The 18,699-nt window shown below is 45.8% G+C and overlaps 2 protein-coding genes across 3 annotated transcripts in view; both read right to left on the bottom strand.

Annotated features, from left to right (window-relative positions):
* Positions 1 to 10,840, bottom strand: part of Nup133 (nucleoporin 133) — a 50,574-nt gene extending 39,734 nt beyond the window's left edge. Inside the window, exons 1-6 of the mRNA XM_028767729.1 lie at positions 10,602 to 10,840; positions 8,301 to 8,419; positions 5,559 to 5,662; positions 3,208 to 3,315; positions 1,055 to 1,189; positions 250 to 420 (exon numbers count right to left, since the gene is read on the bottom strand). Of these exons, the coding sequence (XP_028623562.1) occupies positions 250 to 420; positions 1,055 to 1,189; positions 3,208 to 3,315; positions 5,559 to 5,662; positions 8,301 to 8,419; positions 10,602 to 10,780 (816 nt within the window). The 5' untranslated portion in view covers positions 10,781 to 10,840. The remainder of the gene's footprint in view (positions 1 to 249; positions 421 to 1,054; positions 1,190 to 3,207; positions 3,316 to 5,558; positions 5,663 to 8,300; positions 8,420 to 10,601) is intronic.
* A 3,780-nt stretch (positions 10,841 to 14,620) lies between these two features.
* Abcb10 (ATP binding cassette subfamily B member 10) overlaps positions 14,621 to 18,699 on the bottom strand; it is a 30,128-nt gene continuing 26,049 nt past the window's right edge. For both annotated transcript variants that reach the window (XM_028767772.1, XM_028767773.1), the window contains exons 11-13: positions 17,834 to 17,877; positions 16,864 to 16,898; positions 14,621 to 16,715 (exon numbers count right to left, since the gene is read on the bottom strand). In XM_028767772.1, the coding sequence (XP_028623605.1) occupies positions 16,448 to 16,715; positions 16,864 to 16,898; positions 17,834 to 17,877 (347 nt within the window). In that variant the 3' untranslated portion in view covers positions 14,621 to 16,447. The remainder of the gene's footprint in view (positions 16,716 to 16,863; positions 16,899 to 17,833; positions 17,878 to 18,699) is intronic.

Below are 18,699 nucleotides of genomic sequence, written 5' to 3'. Positions count from 1 at the left end.
TTGAACTCCCAGCATGCTTATGACAGCTCACAACTATCTGTAACTCCAGTTCCAGAAGATCTGACGCTCTCTTCTGGCTTCTTACAGGCACCAGACAACCATGTGGCACCCAGAAATTCATACACAGGTAAACATTCATACACATAAAAGTAAGAGAACAGAAACACAACAGCTTACATTCATATGAAGGCAATACCACTGTCAAGGGAAACTTTCAACTTAGTGTAAAGGAGTTCTTTATAAACTTACCATGAGGTCACTAGTAGGGGACAGAATCCCGAAAAGGGAAGAAACCTTCCGGCCAATCCCCGAGAGCATGCCTTGGCCCTGGGGCAGGACATGCTGATGAATCTTCCCTGAGCTTTCAGGGATCAATCGAATCAACTGGCTCCCCACGGAGGACAGGATGAAACTTCCTCCCTGTGAATAAATACAAATCCTTTCACTAATTAATACACAAAATACTCTTACAGCAGAAATAAATTTCATCTTTTAAATCTGAGTTTTACATGAAGGATTTACCACTGGTATGTTCAACAAATGTCATATTTCTTTTTCTTCTTTTTTTGAGATAACCTCATGCATTCCAAGCTAACTCTGAGCTCACTATGTAGCCAAGGATGACCCAGAACTCCCCATCCTCCTGAATGCTGGGATCACAGGCATGAGCCATTACATCTGGTTTAGGTGGTTCTAGGGATGGAATCAAGGGCCCCGTGCCTGCTAGGCCAGCCTTAGATTTCTTCCATAACTATATTCTCACAGTGTCTAAGATAACTAGATTCTCTCTCTTTCTCTCTCCCCTGGGAGGTGGGTTCTATATGTAGCCCAGGCTATCCAGAGATCTGCCTGCCTCTGCCTCCTGAGTGCCTGGATTACAGGCCCAGCTTGTGTAGTGTAAGCCTTTGTAGTGGAGCTTCTGTAAAGAGTGCTTCCGTGGAATGAAGCCACACTGAGTGCCCAGTGAACAGCCTCTGCTGCTCTAGTTCACACCATGGCCCTCACCTCCTCCCCTTCCTTGCCTGTCCCACACTGCGGCTCTCCCTGCACACACCTGCACTGCTGTCAGGAACCTGCACATCTTCTCGCCTCCCAAATCCACACTGGAGTCTGAGTAGGCGTCTTCCCTGGCGAGGCTGGGCCAGTAGCGGATGGTCCCCTCTTTTGTAGCAACCATGACAGAAACAGCCTTGAAACAAAACCACAGTCATCATCAACCATGCACGAAGGCCTTACAAGCAGGAGCCTAAGACATGATGCAAACAAGAATTTATGTTTAATTTTATCCTTTTATTTACTTAATCATTTTAGAGACGGTCTCACTGTGCAGCCCAGGCTAGCCCTGAACTCGCAGAGATCTGCTTGCCTCTGCATCTCAAGTACTGGGATTACAGCCATGTACAACCAGGCTCGTCACAATTCTTTAAAGAATAAGCAACGGTAAACCAGCCTTTGTCTTCTCTGTTCTAGCACATGGACCTCCCCGTGTGCAGATGGTGTTAGCACCCATCACAAGGACACACAGCAGTTGTCACCCCATTCCTGATTCGACCCTGACAGCCACCCTTCCCTGTTTTATCCAGGAACCAGTTTCTATCTCTGCACTCCTGGCACTCTGAGAATGTCAGAGAGCAAAAGCCACAGACTGAACTGCAACTGTGCTTCTCCACCTCAGCTCTCCCCGCGGTTTGTCTGAGTTACTGCATTACCCATGACGGTTAAAGGACCCACAGGTCATTTCAGCTCCAGAGCTACAAATAAAGCTGCTGTCACATGAGTGACTCTGTATTACATTTCCATTTCTCAATCAAAATGATAAGACTTGTAGGTAGATGGACAGAGCTGAAAACATTCTATTAGCTGAGCTATCGAGGCTTGAAAAGACAAGCACTTTGCTCTCACATGCAAATCTTAGCTTTTCTTATATATTTTGATTTGTGTGGAAAGGAGTGTGCAGAGAGCCCAGGAAACTGAAAAGGGAGGAGGAAGAGCGGTGCTGAGAGCGACAGGAGGCTGGTACTAAACACATGTGACCTGAGGGTGGGAGGGGTTAATGGGGAGAGGGAGCAAGGAGATGGAGGTGACTCAGCTAAAGCGAGGTTACAGAGCCCAGCACTGGGAGTCAGAGGCAGGTGATATCTGTGAGTTCAAGGCCAGGCTGGTCTGCACAGTGAGTTCCAGGACAGCCAGGGCTACACAGACAAAACTGCCTTTAAAAGGGGTTGGAGGGGGTTTGGGGAGGAAACAGACCTGAGAACCAAGAGTAAGAGCACGGCCTGGAGTCTGCATCGTCAAGCCCAGCAGCCACTCTACAGCTGTGCAGCAGGGAGTGCCCCCACTGGCGCTCTATGTGCACGGCTCTAATGGCTGAGGCACCAGACAGCTCCTTGTCTCCTGTTTATGTGCCGGGTTCACACTCTCTGGTAAACTTGTGTCTACTGAAGACTTTGCCCTGCTCTTTTTTCTTTCTTCTTTTTCTTTGACTTCTGTATTTTACGTGTATGAGTGTTTTGCCTTTGTGTGTGTGTGTGTGTGTGTGTGTGTTTGTGTGTGCGCGCGCATGCGTGCACGCGCATTATATACATGCCTGGTGCCTGTGGAAATCAGAAAGCATCTGATTACTGGAACTGGAGTTACAGATAGTTGTGAGGTACCATGTGGCTGCTGGGAATTAAACTGGGTTCCTCTGCAAGAGCAATGAGTGCCCTTAACCTCTGGGCCATCTCTGTTTTTAATATTGGATTTATGAGTATTTCCTAAGTCTGTATCTTGTTGTTTCATATTCTTATTTTACAAAGAGTACTGTTTGTTTGAGACAAGGTCTCACCTTGTCTAGTTCTAGCTCACTTGGAATTTGACAAAGACCAGGCTAGTTTTGTTCTCATGGAGATCCACCTGTCCCTGCCTCCCCAGTGGCGGGATTAAAAGTGTGCACTTCCACACTGGGCTCTCGATTGCCTTTTTAAAAAAAGATTTTCTAAAAATATGTGTACACATGTGTGCCTGCTTGTCTGTCTGTTCACCTGCTTGCAGGTGTCTGCAGAGGTCAGAAAAGATCGTTGGGTCCCCTGGAACTGGAGTCACATGCAATCACGAGTCACCCAAAGTGGGTGCTGGGCACTAAACCTATCTCCTCTGCTCAGCCATACAGGCTCTTACCCACCAAGCCACCTCGACAGCCCCTTCAATCATCTTTAAGTCACCTACCTGAACAGAATGTACTTCACCTGAGGTCACAGCATAAGACAGTGCCACCAGGTCAGCGCTCCAGTGGAAATCGCTAGGGGGCAGCTGGAGTTCTTTGCAAACAGACAACTACAAGGCAAACCCAAATAGAAAAGGCCGACATTTTAATTCCTCCCTTACATCTTCAGCTACTGATATTAAAGTAGATGTTAGCCAAGGCATGACTCCTCTTCTCCCCACTTGCTAATTGTTTTGAAGTTTAAAGTAGGAAGAGACAGTAAGAGCCTAGAGTGAGACCGTACTGTGCTGATGTTCTGGGACTAGCTCCTTCTTCCCGCCTGCCCTCCCTCCGCCTTCCTCACTCTCTCCCTCTCTTCCCCCTCCCTCCTTCCCTTTCCTCCTTTACTCTTTCTTTCCCTGGTTGTGATGAAATTCACTATGTAGACTAAGCTGACCTTGAACCCATAAAAAAACCATCTAATCTGTCTCTGTCTCACAAGTCTGGAACTAAAGGCACACACCACCACACTGGGCTGCTTTGTTTAATTTTTAAAAATTATTAATTTTATATGCACGAGTATTTTGCCTACATGCATATATATGCACTATAGGTATGTCTGGTGCTGGTGCCTATGGAGGCCAGAAGAGGGCACTGGATCCCTAGGAATTAGGGTTGTAAGTATTTGTGAGCCACCATGTAGCTGCTGAGAACTGAACTGGGGACTTCTGCAAGAGACCCAAGTACACTAAACCACTGAGCCATCTCTACAAGCCCTTCCCAGGGTCTGTAGAGGCAAAGAGGGTGGTTACCTCAGGAAAGAGGTGGATGGTCAGAGTAACTCACAGGACAGGAACCTACATTCTCAGTATGTGGGAATATGCACAAACACGTGGACACGTACGTGGGCAAACATCTAAAGGTTAGGAATATGGGATAACTTTCTAATCTGTGTGGGCATCTTGTGTATTGAGATTTTATTGATATATATAAATCCATTGGTTCACTTTAAGCATCAAGAGTTCTGATTTACTGTCAACAACCAGGTGGTTATGGCTGTGAAGGAACTAGCAGCCCCCGGGACAAGTGAACTGGAGCTGGAAGCCCAGCGACTGGTTCCAACGAGGGCTAGCTAGAGAGAGTAGCCCGGAGGACAGCCATCTGGGACCAGGTGGCCTGTAGGTAGCCAGCATTAGTGCAGGAACATGGCGGCAAAGCCAGGAGCCAGCCGGACATTTCCTTTCTAATATCTCCTGCTACACATACACTCTGGGTCTGTCTTCTCTCACATGCGGTTTCCAAGGTTGAAAGTACTCTCTCCAACAGGATGCAGGTGTGTAACGCCCACTACAGCCCACACAGTGGCACATGACAAGGTACACGGTGGATTGAGTTGATCCTCCAGAAAAACATCAACTGCAAGGAAGATAACTCTGAGCATGTTAAAGCAGCCGTAGCCTCACGAGAACACAGTGCGAAAGGATCCATTAGAGGAGAAGCCACCATGGGCTAGGTAAGTTCATGAAAACATGGTCCTAAGGGCTGGCCAACCGGAATTAAGAGCAGACCAGATGAAACATAGTAAGTTATAACCTGGGGTTATCGATAGGAAAATAGAGGATATGTATCCATCCGCCCAGCTCTAGTGCTGAGTAACGCTTATTGTAAATAAAAAGCTTGTGTCTTTTATCCAAGAACTGAATGGTCAGAGAGAGGGTAGAAATCCTGGATTGGGATTAAAATTTCTACAACAGCACAAGATCCAGAGCTCAAAGGCAGCAGTGCCTCAAGCTCGTGTTCACTTATTTTGACTGCAGTGGGTCTTTGGAGAAGAAACTAAAGACATCAATAAAAATAAAGTATTAAAAGAGAAGCTTTCTTCCAACTAACAAACTATGAACGCACAGTCAATATTTCATTATCCTAAATTCTTTTTTTATTTATTTAAAAATCTGGTGGTTTGCCAGGCGGTGGTGGTGGCGCACACACGACTTTAATCCCAGCACTTGGGAGGTAGAGGCGGCGGATTTCTGAGTTCGAGGCCAGCCTGGTCTACAGAGTGAGTTCCAGGACAGCCCAAGCTCTAAAAAGAAACCCTGTCTCAAAAAAAAAAAAAAAAATCTGGTGGTTTTTAATTCTCTGGTGGTCTTAATTCTAGATGGTCGTGAGCCACCATGTAGTTGCTGGGAATTGAACTCAGAACCTCTAGAAGAGCTCTTCTTCCCCACTGAGCCATCTCACCAGCCCCCACATCCTGAATTCATAATGTTTTCACAGACTGACTGGCCTCCTTCATAAACTTTAAAGAATAAAGGTACAAATAAAGAACCAGCTGGGACCCCTTTTCCCGACTGAGTATTTGAAGGGCCATTACCTTAGTGACAGGCGACACAGCAATCTTCCAAACCAGGAGCTTCTCTCTGCACACCAGGCAGGCCCAGCCACCTTCATCAATGTGGACAGACAGCCGATCGTCAGCTGAGGGATGAGGCGGACAGTTAACCCACACCATGAGAGTTGCTTCATCTCCTTAGGGCAACATCCTTTTACCACATTTGTCACCAAAACAGGAAGCTGCATTACTCTCCTACAGAGGACCTGGGTTTGGTTACCAGTACCCACACAGCGACATATAACCACCTATAACTCTAGTTCTAGAGGAGCCCATCGACCCTTCTGACACCCACAGGCTCATGCATACACATGGTGCATATATATACTTAGGCATATACAGATACAATTATCATAATATATTATATTAAAATAAAATTTAAAAATGCAAGTTACATAACTTCCAAATATTTAAGATTAATTGGGGTGGAGAGATGGGTCAGCAGTTAAGAGCACTGACTGCTCTTCCAGAGGTCCTGAGTTCAATTCTCAGGAACCACATGGTGGCTCACAACCATCTGTAATGGGATCTGGTGCCCTTTTCTGCTGTGTCTGAAGACAGCAACAGTGCACTCATATACATAAAATAAATAAATATATCTTTAAGAAAATTAATCAATCAAAAATGAGACTTATTTAGTTCTGATAATTACCTTTAGAAACATATCCAAAGGCAAAAACTATTTGGGTATATGTTTAGTACGCTTTAACTTTTGTTATAAAGAATCTTTAAAAAAATTTTTTTAAACATTTATTTTATGTATGTGAGTACACTGTTGCTGTCTTCAGACACAGCAGAAGAGGGCATCAGATCGCATTACAGACGGTTGTGAGCCACCATGTGGTTGCTGGGATTTGAACTCAGGACCTCTGGAAGAGCAGTCAGTGCTCTTAACCGCTGAGCCATCTCTCCAGCACTGTTATAAAGAATCTTAGATAGGTATGATGGCACACGCCTTTAATCCCAGCACTCAGGAAGCAAAGACAGGTCTATCTCTGAGTTTGAAGCCAGTCAGGTCTACCCCACAAAAAAAAAAGAGACAGTTTAACTTCTGTAAGAATCACTCAGAATTTGATAAGCCAAACAATAACCCCCTTTTTTTTTTTTTTTTTTTTCTTGCATGATCTCAGTCCAATTTCTTTCTTTTTTTAATTTTTTTTTTAAATAACCCTCTTCTTAACTACTATTTTCAAAGAAATTATCACATTCCTTCAAAAGAATATAATTTTCAAGTAGAGCTCCTTAGAGATATGGTAAATCATTTCATCATAAGGAAACATAACAGCATTGTTTACTAAGGGAAAAAGTAAGTCAACCTACCACTAGGTCTAGGGAGCGGTGGTAAGCCTTCATAAATGAGTTCACAGCTTTGAGAATCTTACCTGAGCTTTGCTCTTTGCTTTTAGAAAGGGCAACAGTGCAAGCACAGAGCACTGGAGATTAACACGCTAACTGTAGAAACACGCCCAAGTTGTGCACAGCTTTCTGATGACCTGGAGCACCTGCTGGGAGGGTTCTGACCTGGAGCACCTACTGGGAGGGTTGAGCCCCCACCCCATGCAGGTCTGACCCAACATCAGATGTGGTCAGACCTGCAATGCACACAAGTTCTTCAAGTCTGCTCTTTTGTTTGTAGATCTCAGCTTCTCGGGATCCACTCCAGAATTCCCAGGGGGAGGTAATATTTAAACAGACGACGTACAACCCAGACATATGCTTGGAGATTTAAACACAGTATGAATTAAACACTTCAGGGTGACAAAAAGAGAGCAAAGGGGAGAAGCCAGGTGCATAGTAGAGCGTGGCAGTGTGACAACACCATCCCTAGAGCCCGGGGACGGCAGTCAGGGTGTCTAAGCTGAAGGACAGCAGGCAGTCCTTTTACAACAGGGTATTTTATCCACTGCTACTTGGTGAGGAAGTGTCTGCTACTCAAGCTGCATAATCTGAGAGCTGACCTCTGACCCCGACGTGCTGTGACTGAACAGATGTGAGTGACACACACAAATATAAAAGTTTTAAGTTAAAAACATTAGTGGATGCTGAGATGCACTCTCGTGCTCTGCCTTCCTCAGTGCTTGTCAGGATCACTGAAGCCATTTCAGTCACAACTCAGGTTTTCAAACATCATTCTAGAAAAATGCAAAGGTCCAGGTAACTTGTTAATAAAGCGACCTGGGCAGACACAACAGCCTCTTGGTCTGCCCTTCCCTGTTCCCCTCTCGTCTTCCTGCTCCGTCTCTCACCCTGTAATTGGCGTCTCCCAACTCCTCTATCATCTTTAGGCCAGCAGAGGCTTTAAAGACACAATAATAACCCAGTGAGTCTATCACATGACTCGTAGGACACAAGAACCCCATATAAGCCTGTCACAGGACTTGTGGGACACAGCATGCAGAACTAGGGGCAGAACTTGACTTTAAAACACTATTTAACATAGTAATGGAAGGTACTGCATTTTGGATGATTTTACAGCTAAATTTCATATATCTAATCAACTCAACCATTGGGGATACAAGGGACTGAAGTTTACACACAGTTCTTAGAATCACTGATCACTGATGTGACTATGTTAGAAAGATTCACTCAGCTTCACAGACCAGTGTCTCGGGGATGGGGACAACTCAGCAGGTTGCCTACTTCTCTACCAGACAAAGCCAAAATGTCACCACATGTGACCTGGTTATTGACCAATATGGGAACAAATGAAAAGATGATACATACCCTCAGCCATCGTCAGGGCTTCCATGATCTTAACAGGGAGAGATGATCCAAACACCCTCACATCGTAGTTCACAGACTCTGATATGGAGTGGTGGGGGAATATCCGAGTAGGCGTTCCTCTAAAGAAAGAGACCAGGTAGGATTACCTGTCACCTAAAATGTCCCATTATCCTCACCTTTACGAATCTACGCGAGCCATCTCTAAGGATGTGTCATGGTGAAAGACACCAGCTTGTGTGCACTATGGAACTGACTGTACTTTACAACAGAACTTACGGAAGCTGTCTTAGTTTGCTTCTCATTGCTGTGATATAGACTGTGAACAAAAGCAACTTGAGGGGGAAAGAGGTTATTTCATCTTATATTTCCAGGTCACTGCCCATCACCAGGGGAAGTCACGGAAGGAAGTCACCCAGCACAGGAATCTGGAGGCAGAACTGAAGCAGGGGCCATAGATGAATGGTCTTTACTGGCTTGCTCAGTTTGCTCACATGCCAACGGATGGCACTGCCCAGTGGGTCAGGCCCTTCTACATCAATCACCAATCAAGAAAATCACCCCTGAAGGCAAGCCTGTGGGGGCATTTTCTTGTCTTTTTCTTTAAAGATTTATTTATTTTATATATATGAGTAAGCTGTTGCTGACACACCAGAAGAGGGCATCAGGTCTCATTACATATGGTCATGAGCCACCATGTGGATGCTGGGGATTGAACTCAGGATCTCTGGAAGAATAGCCAGTGCTCTTAACCACTCTGCTATCTCCAGGGTAGGGGGTTTTCTTAATTGAGGTCCCCTCTACTCCGATGATTCTAGTTTGTGTCCACAAAAAACTAACCACCATGCCTGAATCATACGAGTTCAGAAATTAGGAGTGAGTGTACCTCTGTCTCTAAGGCCAGTACTGTGAAGGATTCTTCTCAAACAATAAAAGTCAAAGCCAGACACAGACAGGAGGCAGATATCTGTGATGTTTGAGGATAGCCTGGTCTACATAGTGAGTTACAGAACCCTTCTCAAAAAACAAGGGTCCCACGTGTGCTCTCAGCAATACAGTTACTCTCTGAATTACCAGAAGACTTGTAGGTTCATACATCTTAACCATGTCTCCCTCAGAATCAGTATTTCCTGTGTCCGTACTGAAGAAATTCACTTATTCATATGTATGAATGACTACGTGAGTTTGCACACCCGAGAACAGGTGCCTAGAAACCCTTGCAGTTGGAGTTACAGATGAGTGTAAGCCATCTAACATGGGTGACAGAAAGAGGGCTCAGCTCCTTTTGAAAAGCAGCAAGTCTCTTAACTCCAGAGCCATCTTCCCATACCAGAAATTCACTTTTGAAAGATGAACAGAAGAAATTTCTCTGGAACAAAGGTAGCCTGATTCTGAATTTTCCTATTAATTACATGGAGGAGGGTAACAATTCTACTAGATATGCAGATTGGGCAGGACACCAGCAGCTTTAGTGAAGCACACACATTCTGTTTGTCTGTCTGTCTCTGTCTCTCTCTCTCTCAAGTGATTTTATGTAACCAAGTCACAACATCACATTTTGTGGCCCAAAGTCCTTTAACTGCCAATCCGTATGTAGTAATAGCATTTGTTAGGCACTAAGAAAACATTTTTGCTAGGGTTTGTAGGCTCTTACCATGTGTCACACTTGTATACTGAATCCTGAGACTATGGCAAGGATGCTGAGATCCTGACTTAAAGGTGGAACTGTTAAATAAAATTATGGTAACCAGACAAGATGCTGCATGCTTGCAATATCAGTATCTGAAAAATGGATTGAGCAAAGTCAGTCTAGGGTACATAGCACGGCCTGTCCCAAAGTGAGCAGGAGTTCCAGGCTGCATTTCTACACTATGTCACAAAAAGATTAGACCAGACCAAATGAGTTACTCCTGTCAAATGCCACAGTGTCAAACCACAACTTTAAACAAACAGCAGCCCGAAACTGACCTGCTTTCCTTTCCTGCCTGTGTCAACATAATAAATAAATCACTTTTGCTTTAATCTTCACAATAATCTGAAGTATGTTTCTACCTTACAAACATTGCTTGGATAGTGCTCAAAAGGTGTTTTCATTCTTTTCTGTAGCGCGGAGAATGAGTGAATTCATGAGTCCAATAAACAGTTAAACAGAGAACAGGCAAAATGAGAGCCCCCATTAAACAGCGGCAATAATCCGTAAGAATGACCGGGAGTACTTTCCAACTCTGCGGCAGCTTAGCCCACTGCCAGGTTTCATCTGCCCGCTTTGGAGCTGATCCTGCTGGTCGCCGAAGCCCTACTTACCTAGAGCTCACCGAGCTGCGCCGGCCTACCGGCGAGAACAGCACGGGCGAGTTAACTGCAGACCCCAGAGACAGACCCCTCCTGCTCGCTCTAGGTGTGGACGTGGGCCCGATTCCGACTAGCGGACCCCGTCGGGTCCCTGGCCCCGGGGTTCGCGGAGAGGAGACGGCTGGAAACATGTCTGCAGAGAGCGTGGAAGAAGCTGCACTCACGGGCGAATGGCGAGAACCTCGCGCGCCCGGAGCTTGAACACCAGAGGGGCGGGAAGGCGCCTGGAGATGACGTAAGGACAGGGCGCTCAGCAAATACGGAGGGCAAGACGCTCGGCAATGACGTCAAAGATCGGCGCCGAGACGCCGGGCGGGGTCGGAACTGGAAGCGCTTGTGCTGGCGTCACATCCAGTACCAGGGAGGGGCGGGGCGAGTGGTTTCAGGAGAGGCCTGAGCTATGTTGCACCGAGGTTGCTTGAGTGCTTGGGACGGAGAGCTCGAGAAGAAGCGCCGTTCTCCGGTTGGAGCTGACCCTCCGCGGCGAGCGCGGACTGGGGAAGGAGGCGCCCGTGTGCGGAGCTGAGGAAGTCGCACTCAATGTTCGGCGGTAGTGCGCTCACAGCTTTTCCCAACCGAATTCAGATCGGTTCAGGCTTATCCTGCGTCTGGATGTCCCGGGCTCTGCTGTGGGCCGCAGCTTGCACTTTGATGGGTCTGGCCTACTTCCTGAGATTTGGAGATGACTGTTTCCCTCAACCCCTAGGCATGTTCACCCCTGCCCCTGAAGTCCCAGACCCTTGTAGAAGCCCTATAGCAGGCGTGCACACAGCTCTGTTAGTCCTCTGCGGCTGTTTTGGAGGGCCGCAGTATGTGTATGGGGGTGTCTTTTCCATTCTGCTCCCCACACTACCAAACAGTGAACTAAGATAAGCCGGAGGCTACACTAGAGTTTGTAAATATTCAGGGCTGATAACTGCCCAGGGGTTACTTGCTGAACTTGTGAGGTCGCTTGTGACTTGACTTCGTGTGGCCTTTCCTTTTCAGTTCTTTCATCGCGACCCACTTGGACGCCGTTGTAGCCAGACTTTTGGCTACTTTATAGGTTCCTTTTTCTACCACCTCTCTCCCTTCCAACCGCCCAACACTAGGTAGGAGAGAAAGAAGGCTAGAGGGGAAAGCAGGCTTTGATATCCGTAGACTACTTCCTGGTGACAGCGGCATCTAGTTCGTTGGGGTAAATCTGATCTTTGCTGACAAACGCCAAGAGCCCAGAAAGCCAGAAAGAGGGCACTGGACTCTGGAGTTAGTTACAGGGGGGGTGGTGAGCCACCTAGTATGGGTGCTGTAAGTTGAACTCTGATCCTCTGTAAAAGTGTTATGCACTCTTAACCACCGAGCCTTCTCTCCAGTCCCTCACACACTTGGTTTCATTATTTACATATTTTGGAGATAGGATCTCAGTATGTAGCTTTGCCTGTCCTTCAACTTGATCTGTAGACCAGGTTGGCCTCTGTCTCCCAAGTGCTAGGACTGAAGGTGTGTGTCACCACGCCCAGCAGTGATTTTCTTTTAGAGTGTATTTTTTCCTTAAGCTTGCCTTTATGTTTTTTTTCTTTCATCTTTTTTTTTTCACACCCATAAGTGTAGTTATACCGATACTACCTAATTCTCACTAATTCAACATCCCCAATCAGGGAATGTTCAGCTCACAGGTACTGGAAAGCCATTCCAGTTTCTGCAGAGGTTTCTACAAGGGGTGGTCAGCAAACCTGACCTTCTGCTCTGGCTATTTTGGTCTCTCAAGTCATTGTGTTTTAGTATTTTTGGTATTTGAGACAAGGTCTCGTGGAGCCCAAGGTAGCTTTGACCAACTCCTGGTCCCGAAGGTACAAGAACAAAGCTGACGCCACCAAACCTCTTCAGACACACTCTGCCCACCTCCTACTGCACACTCAGTAACATAAAGAGGACCCAAAGGCAGCTGCAGAACAAGACAAAGCTGTTCATTCCTCTCAGCTGGAAGAAAACTCAATTGCCAGTAGCTCAAGTGGGATCTTGGGGAATATAAACCACGGGCACCCTGCCCTCTCTACCTAAGACTTATTCAACCAGTGTTTACGTAACCATTCCCCTCTTTTAGCAAAGACAGCCTTCAAGTCTACTGTGTACTTGTTAAGCAGATCACAAAGATAACAAAGTCACTCTTTCTCCAAAACATTTAGTAATAACTGGGTGTGGTAGTGCACCCTTTAATCCTAGCACTTGGGAGACAGAGTCAGGTGAATCTTTTTGAATCCTTGTCTCAAACATCCTTCCCTCTCCCCCCCCACAAACACACAAAGACAGACATTTAGAAGTACAGGTGTGGTGGCACATACCTGTAACCTCTGCAGGATCAGAAGTTGTTCAAAGCCACATGTCTGAAATACCACAAACAAAACCCAAAATGCAATTACCTGAGAGACCATATGGACACGAAGTTGTTAGACCCATCAGAAGTAAATATAGTACACACATATACCCCCCAGAGAGGAGGATGAGAGACGACAGCCCTCCAGTCCGCAGTCCAGGAGAAACCTGAACAATGGCATCAGAGCCTTTAATTTTTGCAAAGTGGAGTGTAGGAGAATTTTGGTTTCTTTAAACACAGAAATGTTATAGGACTGTGTCTTCATTTAATCCCAGGTGTGGGACAGAGGGCTGCTTCAGATTGTCTACAACAGCTGAGTATGAGGCAGGTGGATCTCTTGAGTTTGAGGCCAGCCTGGTCTACAAAGTGAGTTCCAGGACAGTCAGTCAGGGTTACACAGAGAAACCCTGCCTCCAGAGATCCACCTGCCTTTGCCTCTTGATCGCTGGGATTAAAGGTGTGCATCACTGTGTCTGGCTTGCACAAGTATGGCATACACTGACAGACACATAACAAATATTTTTTTTAAAACCCAAAAGAAGAGGTTGAAGAGATGCCTCAGCAATTAAGAGCACTGGCTGCTCCTCCAGAGGTCCCAAGTTCAAATCCCAGAACCTACACAGAAGCTCACAATCTGCTGCCTTCTTCTGGTCTTCAGGCATACATGCTGACAAAGCACCTGTACAAATTAAAGATCAAAACCAAAAGCCAAACATGTAGCATGCAGAGACAAGACAATACCCTGGAGCTCTAGGGCCAGCTAGCCTGACAGCAGAAGATCCAGGGTCAACCATTTGGTTGTCCCCTGACCCTGCAGTGTCCTCCCAGTCAGGAGGGACTGAATTCCTCAGGAACAGTAAGGAACTTTCTCCCCGAGGTTGCCTTTGTCATGCTATTACAGCAGAGAGGCTAAGACAAGTGACAAACCAGTTCACAACAAGAGATATCTCCCTCACTGGGGACATGTGACCTAAGTGTCTACATCGTGGGATTTACCAGAGCACCAGATGTAATGTGTACAGAATGTTGGAAACAAAGCAGCCCCCACTCTACTTGCCACCGTACTTTGGCAGTTTCTTTTTACTGATTTTGCCTGCCTCTCTCCTCCTAAGCTAGGGAGTTTTGAAGGCAGACTCTGCTGAATCCTTTCTCAAGACCACAGCACTGTCCTTACTGGTGGGGCAGGAAATAGTAATGGAACTAGAGGAGCTGGACAGACACCAATAAATAACAAACACATGAGAACACTAAGAGTCTCAGATAAGAACAATCATGGAACCCACAGTCACGACTCTGCATATGACATTTTAGATTAAAAAGTTTTTCTGAGTTCCTATAACAAATTCTATTAAGAAATTAAATATGTGGGTGGTGGCAGCAGGGGTAGTGGTGAGTTCGAGACCAGCCTGGTCTACAGAGGGAGTTCCAGGACAGCCAGGACTACAAAGAAAAACCCTGTCTTGGAGACTGGGGTGGGGGGATAAAAAAAGTGAATATGTACAAAATTTTACAAGAGGTGATGGCCATGAGGCTGAAGCCTTGATGTAAGTTAGTGGTAAAGCTCTTAGCATGTGTGGGGACCCTCGGATCAGCCTCTGCATCATAACAAACAGACAGATTAAGTTCACTATAAATTTTAATCTGATATAAAATGTTAAACATATTAAGAAATAAAATGTGATGACTCAATTTTCGCAATACTTTCCCGCCAGCCTGATTTGCAGCTGCTCTGAGTTCTGAGGACACCCTGCAGGGAGCTGAGTAAATGTGGGTGCTGGAAGATGACCATCACAGACAGACGAGCTGTCTACTCACTCCAAGACTGCCACACACATCCACGGCCCCGTACTCACCAGCCAGTTCCCCAGGTAACAAACTGACACTGCTTCTTGTGAAGGGGTTTCTTCTAGAACAGCCAGAGGCAAAAGGGCACGGCAGGTGTGTCCTTTTAACTAACTTTCATCAGGGTAGCTATGCCTCGGGCTCTACATCACCAGCATAAAAAAAGCACTTCTTCCTGAGGCAACATCCAATTAACAGCACTGATACAAAAAATGAGCAAATTGATTGGCCACTGTCATTGCTGTAGGAGCTGTGACACTGTAGGTAACAAACCATAGGCACAGGGGCAAGGGCACGTTTATAGGGCAGCTCCACGTTCAGGCTCCATGCACTCCACGGTGTAAGACTTCCAAACTCTTCAGATGTCTGAAACATTGAAACAAAGTCTCTCGCCCTGGCTGGCTGGTTTTAAACGCACTATGTAACAAAGGGTTTGGCTTCCCAAGTGAGGGGTGTGAGCCACTATACTTTTTCTCTTTTTGGAAACCAGAACACTTATTTCATGACTGTTGAAAGAAAGCTTCAACATGACCTGGATGCTGCAACGATTCCCCTCTTGAGTTTTAGGTTGTTCCTTCACAGGACCCATGTCTACACAATGAACAATTCAGGAGCCTCCCTTCCTCAGGCCCAGCAGCGTTTCCTAGTCTTGGCACTCCAGTCAGACTTTCTCTTGTGCTTGGCAGGACATGTGTGCTTTCGGCAGGCCGATGTTCCTTTCATTGCCTTGCTTCTGCAAGAGCCATCAGACTCAAAGCTGAAAATTATATTCTTCAGATTCAGCCTTATCAATAAAAATTTAAAATATAAAACTATACCTGGAAATTATATATTTAAAATGGGTATTTTTTCCCAAAGTACATGCTTCAACAAATGTGACATGGATTTTCATTCACCTCTGTTGATAATACCTGGTCATGTGTACCTTGCTTCTCAAAAGGAGCCATAAAAACAAGGAGGTAATAAAAAAATAGAAGCTTTCCAGTTTACAGAGTGGGACTTCTTCCTTTGGCAGAATGCAACAGGCTCTCGAGTGCCCAAATGGTGAGCACTGCACATCCTGACAGGTACAGCCTGGTAGTGTGCCAGAACTCTGACACCCGAAGATATGGGGACAGAGAAGGCAAAATTTCCCTCAGTGGCCCCAGGTAGGTACCCTAGTGATTAGCAAACTGGCTTAAATTAGTTAGGTCTTTAGTTTCTAAATCCCTTTTTAAAGTTGTCACCTGAGAACAACTTGACTTGGCAGCACACACAGGAAGTGAGGTGTTCTGCTCAGCTAGCAAACACTGGAAACCTGCAGTCACTTCAGTGCTTTAAACATTTAGAGAGTTACGATTTTACAACTGAGTAACGGTCTGGGAGGACAGGCGCATCATAAAACCATATTGGACATTCTTTGTGGAATGAGGCATATTTCAACTAACTGAAGTATACCCACAGGCTTCACACAGCCTCTAGGATCTGTTCTCCAATGCTGTTTGGCTCTAAGGTCTCTCAGACAGCCCACCACTAACCGCTGCTCTGTTTCTGTCCTAGACAGGGTCCTGAGAACACGTGATGGGGACCGTCTGCTTCAGCTACCCAGCAGCTGGAGTGCAGGCTACACCCGTGCAGGTTCCAAGAACTGCTCCACCCCGTTATACGACACGAAACTCTGCTTGTTCATCAGTTTCCTGTAAAGTCCATCGGGCTTCAGAAGCAGCTCGTCATGTGTCCCGTGTTCACAGATCTTTCCCTGGTCAAGGACGGCGACAAAATTGGCATTCTTAATGGTGGACAGGCGGTGAGCTATGATCAACACGGTTCTTCCTTCCATCAGCCGGTCAAGCGCCTCCTGGACCAGGTGCTCATTTTCAGCATCCAGTGCACTGTGATCGACAAGGTCACACACAAGAGGAAGCAGAGATGACTGAGCTGCATACATGGTTGCACACACTGCTAAGACACCCTCCAGCCTGGACACACACACTAGATAGTACACGAACATCGTCACATATGGCACAGAAATAACCTCACCTGGTTGCTTCATCGAGGAGAAGAATTTTAGGGTTCTGAAAAAGTAAAAATGGAAGAAGACAAACGACTTATCAGTGAACACAGCTCTGGACAGTGAGAAGATGGTTGAGGCAGTTTACCACGTAAAGACGCTAACCACCAAGCCCGACAACCTGAGCTTGACTCCCAGATCCCACACCATTAGAAGAAGAGAACTGGAGCTGGAGAGATGGCTCAGCGGTTAAGAGCACCGACTGCTCTTCCTGAATTCAATTCCCAGCAACCACATGGTGGCTCACAACCATCTGTAATGGAGTCTGGCGCCCTCTTCTGGTGTGTCTGAAGACAGCTGCAGTGTACTCATGCATAAAATAAATAAATCTTTAAAAAAAAAGGAGAGAGCTGCCATAACAAGTTGTTTACTGACCTTTGTGTCCCCAACCCAAGACAGACAAATAAAATGTAATAAGAACACTTAAAGCTGACTATTACACTTTTTAAAAAGATTTATTTATTTTATGTATGTGAGTACATTGTAGCTATCTTCAGACACACCAGAAAAGGGCATCGGATCCCATTACAGATGGTTGTGAGCCACCATGTGGTTGCTGGGAATTGAACTCAGGAAGAACAGTCGGTGCTCTTAACCACTGAGCCATCTCTCCAGCCCAGTAGCTCCATTTTTTTAAGTACTTTTTTTTTTTTTTTAAATTTAACCAAAGTGATGGCAAAGGGAAGTTTCTATATTGATTTAAAAATTAAAAGCAAGGGCTTTTTATTTTATAAAAAATAAATAATTACTTAAAAAACCACTGCATACTGAGGAGAATAACGAGGGAGATATTGCTTCCTCAAAAGCAGTGTCTGCCTCCCCACCAAGGGATACACACGCACACACAGGCACATGCACGCACGCACACACGCACACACCCTCCTCAAAACAAAGAACTGAAGTGGGCACTGGCGAGTCGCCAGCATGCAGCCATCTTACCTTCAGCAGGGCTCTGGCTATTGCGATCCTCTGCTTCTGCCCACCTGACAGAAAACAAACAGAGAAGGCAAGCATAACAAAAATGCTTAGGAAATTTTCCAATAAGACAAGTAACAATCTGGAGGGAATGTCTTCCATTTAACCACAATGGATGGACAGGAGTTTGTCTTTAAACATACTGTCTTACTAAACTGCAAAACAAGCAATTACCATAGCTAACGTATACTGAGGATTTCCTTCACAGAAGACTTTCCCTAAGTACACGAGGCACGTTAATCTGTACCAGTTGTTACTGGGGGCAGACCCTCGGATTGCTGTCATTTCCACAGTGAAAACTGATGCCAGGTGTGGCTGAGAGCGCCATTAATCCCAGCACTCAGGAGTCAGAGACAAGCCGATCTCCGAGAGAAGGAGATCATCCTAGTCCATACAGAGTGAGTCCCAGTACAACCATGGCTATTATTAAGGAAACCCTGTCTCCATACACACACACACACACACACACACACACACACACACACACACACAGCCAAAATGAAAACAAAAAAAAAACCAAACAACTTCCTTCCAAAATTGAGGAAGAACTACGAATGGTGACATACACTTTTAATCCTAGCACTCAGGTGGTAGAGGCAGGTAGATCTTGCAAGTTCAAGACTAGCCTGGTCTACAGAGTGAGTTTTGTGTTAGCCAGGGCTGTATAATGAGACCTTGTCTCAAAAACAACAAAAAAAATTAATAAAACAACTAAACACCAAAACACCTGGGGGACAGTGGGAAGCGTGGAGAGCTCTTTGTGCCGCTTCAAGAATATTGGCAAGAATATTTACATCGGGCTAGGACAGGGAGTGGGTTCACACAAGACT

The sequence above is a fragment of the Grammomys surdaster genome, unplaced genomic scaffold (assembly GCF_004785775.1).
Source record: "Grammomys surdaster isolate TR1022 unplaced genomic scaffold, NIH_TR_1.0 181, whole genome shotgun sequence".
Classification (NCBI taxonomy): domain Eukaryota; kingdom Metazoa; phylum Chordata; class Mammalia; order Rodentia; family Muridae; genus Grammomys; species Grammomys surdaster.
Note: the sequence above shows the minus strand (reverse complement) of the source record. Positions and strands in the feature narration are given on the sequence as shown.